The following is a 5,568-nucleotide window of genomic DNA, read 5'->3' on the forward strand; positions in this document are numbered from 1 at the left end:
TTCCTACTCTGGCGGGGGGGGGGGGGGGGGGGGGGAGGGCTATGAACGAAATTATATCTAAATCTATCTCTATATATAATTAGAATACCATGAGGCAGGGTTAAACCTTTGTAAAACACACAACTGATTGGCGATCGCTAAAACGAGATTTGAAAGCAACTCAAATAAAAGATCGCGACGTCAGTAAACAGATTTAGGAAAAAAAAAAAAAAAGAAGAAGAAGGAGGAGGAGGGGGGGGGGGGCAGCAGCTAGTGACAAACCCGGCGAGAGCGAGCTCTGGGCATGAGAGAGAGAGGGAGACAGAGGGAGAGAGAGACTTAAAAGAAATAGGAGGGGCTTGTGAGAGACTAGAAATGTCAATCAGAGCCCAGAGTCCCAATAATCTCAGGCAATCTGTTAGGACCTGACCTGGGTCCACTCAGATCAATAGGAAAACTGAGAGAAGAAAGAAGCTATCGGATCGTTTACCGCGGCGGCCGAAGGCAGGAGGGAGCCCGCGGCCTCCGCGCATCCCCGGTTCCCCCCTCCATGTCCGCCGGAGTTTGCGGGAGGCGCTGAAAGTGTGGGCGGCCGGCGAGGGCAAGCGACCCGGCTCCCTCCTCCGTTGCCGGCCCTGCTACTTTCTCCCTTTTCTTTCCCTTCTTCCTCTCTTCTCCCCCCCTCCTCCTTTCCCCCCTCCCCTGCCCCGCTCCCACACCATGTCTTTCCCCCAGCTGGGCTACCAGTACATCAGGCCGATTTACCCAGCGGAGCGCCCGGGGAGCGGCGGCTCCCGCGGCGGCGCCGAGCTGGCCCCGTCCGGGACCCTCTCCAACGTGCTCTCCTCCATGTACAGCGCGCCCTACGCCGCCGCTGCTGCCGCCGCACAGAGCTACGGAGCGTTCCTGCCCTACGCCGCCGAGCTGCCCATCTTCCCCCAGCTGGTAAGAGGCCCCCCAGGGGCTCGCCGCTCGCTCCCCGGGACGCTCCGGTCGGGGGCAGCCCGGGCACGGTTCGCGCTGGGGATAGGGCTGGGGGGACTGCCGGGAGGGCTGTCAGGGGAGATGGGGCTTTATCGCTACCCGACCCCTGGAGCGCGGCCGAAGAGGGGCAGGGCCGGAGCTGCGACCCCGCGCCCCCTTCCTCCGCCCGCAGGGCTTGACGGCTGCGGTGACCGACCCCGGCTGCCGGAGGCCCCGCTGCGCACACGCACCTGGGGAGCCGGTCCTTCTCTACGGGCTCCGCTCCTCGGCCGCGGCGTAGCCGGCGGGGCCCGGGCTGCAGCAGCGGGGCCAGGGAGTTCCGCGGCGAGGGAGGCAGCTCGGCCTGGCCGCCGCGCTACCCGTAACGGCGGTGGGATGAAGGGGCCCCGGGCCGGGCCCAAAGCACCGTCTTATCCGGGCCGCCCCCTTCCCTCTTGCTGCAGGGCGCCCAGTACGAGCTGAAGGAGAGCCCGGGGGTGCAGCATGCCGCTTTTCCCCACCACCACCCCGCCTTCTACCCCTACGGGCAGTACCAATTCGGGGACCCGTCGCGGCCCAAGAATGCCACCCGTGAGAGCACCAGCACCCTCAAGGCCTGGCTCAACGAGCACCGGAAAAACCCCTACCCCACCAAGGGCGAGAAGATCATGCTGGCCATCATCACCAAAATGACCCTCACCCAGGTCTCCACCTGGTTCGCCAACGCACGGCGGCGGCTCAAAAAGGAGAACAAAATGACCTGGGCCCCCCGAAGCAGGACGGACGAGGAGGGTAACTCCTACGGGAGCGATCACGAGGGGGAAGAAGACAAGCGGGAGGACGAGGAAGAGATCGACCTGGAGAACATCGACACCGAGAACATCGAGAGCAACAAGGACGAGCTGGAGGACGAGCTGCAGGACGCCGACCTCCTGCACTCCGATTCCAAGACCGACTCGGAGGGCTCCGAGGGCTTCGAGGACCTGCCCAGCTCCGAGGAGCGCTACGTCAAGGCCGCCGAGGGGGAGCCGCACCATCTCCGCCACCACCACCTCCACCACCATCATCACCACCATCACAAGTGCGAGCTCCCAGCCACCGCCCTGGAGCCCCTCAAGCCGCCCCTGCAGCCGCCGCACCACCAGCTCTCGCCCCCCTCCTCTGCCTCTTCCTCCTCCGCCTCCTCCCCGACGGACGGCGCTTTGGCCGGTATCCTGCCGAAGCCCAAGATCTGGTCTCTGGCTGAGACGGCCACCAGCCCGGACAACCCCCGCAAGTCTCCCGGAGGCGGCTCCCCGCCCGCAGCCGCTCAGCTGCCGCTGCCCCCCCCGCCGCCGCCCCACAGACTCGTCTCCTCCTGCCCCCTGAGCAAGTTCTCCAACTGGACCAACCGCGCCTTTCCGGCCCACCACCACCATCACCACCCGGCCCCCCACCCGCTGGCCTTACTGAATACCCCCCACCTCCTGGGGCTGGGGGCAGCGCCCGCCGCTCCCCCCGCTGCCACCTTCCCGCGGCCCGCGGCCCAGGCGCAGAGCGCGGAGCCCGCCGGAGCAGGTGACCGCTGAGGGACGCGCCGGGGACGGGTTCGGGCCGGCGGCCACCGCGGGGGGCTCGGCGGTGCTGCGCGGAGGTGCGCGGAAGTCCCCTCCGGTTTCTCACGGTGGCCCCTGCCCGGCGCAGCTGTCGGGGCGCAGGTGGCGGAGGGCGGGCTGCCGCGGGGCCCCCTGGTGCAGCGGCGGCGACGGGGGGGCCTCCGCCAGGTTAGTCTCACACCCCCGGCGTCACCTTCCTCCGACGGATGTAACTTTTGTTGCTGTTGTTGTTGCTGCTCAAATCGTCTTTGCGGAAGGACCGGGCCGCAAGGCTTGCTCCGGGGTCGGTTCGGGTTCTCTTTGACGGTCACTCCTGCAGCAAAGCAGTCGCTTTGACGTATTTGCAACTTGCCGAGAAGAGATCTTAAGTCTAGAGGCTTAATTCAGGGATAGGAGTGAATAAAATGGGGATTTAAAACGGGGATTGTAAAGGAACACTTTTTTTTCTGTGTTTTTTTTTTTTCTTTTTTCCTTCTCTTTTTTTTTTTTTTTTTGATCGATGTAGTGCCTTGGAAGTAGAGAAAAAGTTAATAAAGACAGCTTTCCAGCCAGTGCAGAGGTGGTAAGGGATTGCTTCCTCTGTCTTCTAAGGATATATAGAGGGAGTTGTAAACGGTTAGCTTATTTTCTCCGCGTCTTTAGTTCTTCTCCCAGAGCGGTTTCTTGTCCTTCTCCTGCGTGTGTGGTGGGTTATTCCGATCCGGTGTTTTTCTTTCCTTTGCCGTCCGCTCTTCGGGAGCGATGCCGGCGGGCCGGCCGAGCCGCGCCCGAGGCCGCGGCTCCTGTGCTTGGGGCCGGGGGAAGCGCCTCTGGGCGGCCGGTGTCCGCCTCCCCCAGCACCGGAGAAATGGTGAGCAGAAACGCATCAGCGCAGGGGCGGCGGGACAGAACCGGCTATAATAATAATAACAATAATAATAAAAGCTAAAATAAGCCCCAGCGAGTAGAAGACCTGAAGGGGTTGAACCTTGCCACTCTTAGCTTGGCCTCGCAGCCACTGAAATCAATTGCTCGTCTGATGAGCAAAACCACGGGGATATTCGTAGCTAAATAAATTTGCTATAAGTCACTCCGAAAACTTTATATATTTAGAAACCTATTTTTAAACCCATAACAACAACAACAACAAAACCAGCGCTACCTACAGTTAGAAATACCGTGCCAGCCCCATATGACTAGAAATCTTATTAAATACATATTTTTTTCTGTGTCATTTTTTTCCAGGCCCCAGAACCAACTTGATGCCGCTATGGTTCTATCTGCGTTGTCATCATCATAGTTAATTTTTTGTAATTGTTGTTGTAATGACTGTAAAAACAAAACAAAACAAAAAAAAAATCTCTGTATAGTTACGACTTGTAAGCATGTCCGTATATTAAAACTAAAAAGGAAAAAAAAATATACCCACTTCTGTACTACCACCTGGATTAGCTGAGTTTGTGAGGTTTTTTGGAAGTCCAGTGAGAATTAGGTGTTTCTATTTTTTTTTTGGTTGTTGTTGTTTTTTTTTGTACATACAGTAAAAATGTACATACGTGTGAACCAAATTGTACAAGAAAGTATATATTTTTGGCTAATAAATAAACTGTTGCCACTTTGACTACACTCTCTGTTCCCACCCATGGAGTTATTTCTGCCTTCTCACCTCTCCCCCCGCCGCTGGTGCCTGTTTTGTCCGCGGAGGGAGCGGCTCGTCCCAGTCCGGGTCCGTCTCGGTCTCGGTCTCCCCGCGGCAGGGCCGGCCCGGGGCTGCTCCTCCTGCGGCGGCAGCGAGGCCGAACGCTGGAACCGCAGCGCCCCCTGCAGGCGCCGGTGCCCGGCCCTGTGCCCCGCGGTCGGTGATGGCGTGGCGGCTCCGCTACGGGCAACGTGGGCAGATCGGTGGGCAGCACCCTGCAGCCGGGACGGCGCCGGGACCGAGCCCGTGTCCAGCCCCCAGTGATCCATCGTGCCCCCCGAACACCTTGTTACCAGGTGCCGGTCTCCAGCCCCCTCGGTGCACTGGAGGGGTGAACCGAGAGGAAACTTCGGGGGTCGGCAGTGCCGCAGTGGAACGGCGGTGTTTCCTTCGCCTGCAGCCCAGCTCTCCCCGGGCCCGCCGTACCGTTGAGGGGCACAGTGCTGTCAGGGACAAAGCGGGCTGCGCGGGGCCGGCGGCGGGGCCGGGACATGCCCCTCGCTCCCGGGGGTTTGCACACAGCGGGAGTCACCTAGAACCGAAGGTGCTTCGCTCCGCTCCGCGCCGGGCGGGCTGCACGCACTGCCGTCTCCCGGGCCAGGGAGATGCCGGCTGCCCCTCTGCCGGCCTGCCCTGAGAGCTGCGTCTTCCCCGCCGCTGCATTTCCTCAACAAAATGCTGGAAATGAGACCTATGCAGAAAGGTCCGGCCGCTCCAGGCGGCGGTGGCTGCTGGCAGGGGATGGAGCAGCACCCGGCCCCCCGGCCTCGCAGTCAAGTGAACACCATGCCAGGGGGACTGCTGCTGGGGGACAGGCTCTGCCCCACTTCCTTTCCTCTCCCTTCCTCTATTCTCCATTTTCCATCAGTCGGTACCTGCGGACGGCAGCTCTCACCCCTCACCCTCGCTGGAGGGGCAGCCCGGGCAGGCAGGGCTGGCAGCCTGGCTCCATTCGGCTTCTGATACCAGGTTCTTCCTTAGCATCTCCGAGGGGTGTCCGCTTCTATCCCCCTTTCCCCTCCTTACAGTCCTGCCAATGGTATAATTACAGAGGTAGTGATTAAATACCTGGTGCTTTTCTCGTTTGGGTGACAGACCCTGCGGAGGGGGAGGGTGGTGGGAGCTAGGAAGCAAGAGTTAAAATGAAGTTAAAGTACAAACAGAAGCACATAGCTGACATGCTTCAAGTTTAGACAGTACAAGATATGCAAATGCACAGGGCTGTGCGGTATTGACATTTTGAGGTCATAGTGATAGGAATGTATTATTTATAGGATTGGGTTGCACTAGGCCGATAAACTACATTTTATATCCTAGACGTTTGTAAGTGATAAGATTTATATAAATGTTTAC

General features: G+C 59.7%; 1 protein-coding gene across 2 annotated transcripts; it reads left to right on the forward strand.

Annotated features, from left to right (window-relative positions):
• Nucleotides 1-301: 301 nt before the first annotated feature.
• IRX3 (iroquois homeobox 3) lies at nucleotides 302-4,142 on the forward strand. 2 transcript variants are annotated; one of them, XR_004550603.1, is made up of 3 exons: nucleotides 302-924; nucleotides 1,407-2,705; nucleotides 3,762-4,142. XR_004550603.1 is itself a non-coding variant. In XM_034073241.1 (2 exons), the coding sequence occupies exons 1-2, from the start codon at nucleotides 700-702 to the stop codon at nucleotides 2,508-2,510; spliced, it is 1,329 nt and encodes a 442-aa protein (XP_033929132.1). In that variant the 5' UTR covers nucleotides 302-699; the 3' UTR covers nucleotides 2,511-4,142. The 2 variants fall into 2 exon arrangements, 1 of the variants encoding a protein (XP_033929132.1); XM_034073241.1 differs by having other exon boundaries at nucleotides 1,407-4,142.
• The last annotated feature ends 1,426 nt before the right edge of the window (nucleotides 4,143-5,568 follow it).

This window comes from Melopsittacus undulatus, chromosome Z, assembly GCF_012275295.1.
Source record: "Melopsittacus undulatus isolate bMelUnd1 chromosome Z, bMelUnd1.mat.Z, whole genome shotgun sequence".
NCBI classification, from domain to species: domain Eukaryota; kingdom Metazoa; phylum Chordata; class Aves; order Psittaciformes; family Psittaculidae; genus Melopsittacus; species Melopsittacus undulatus.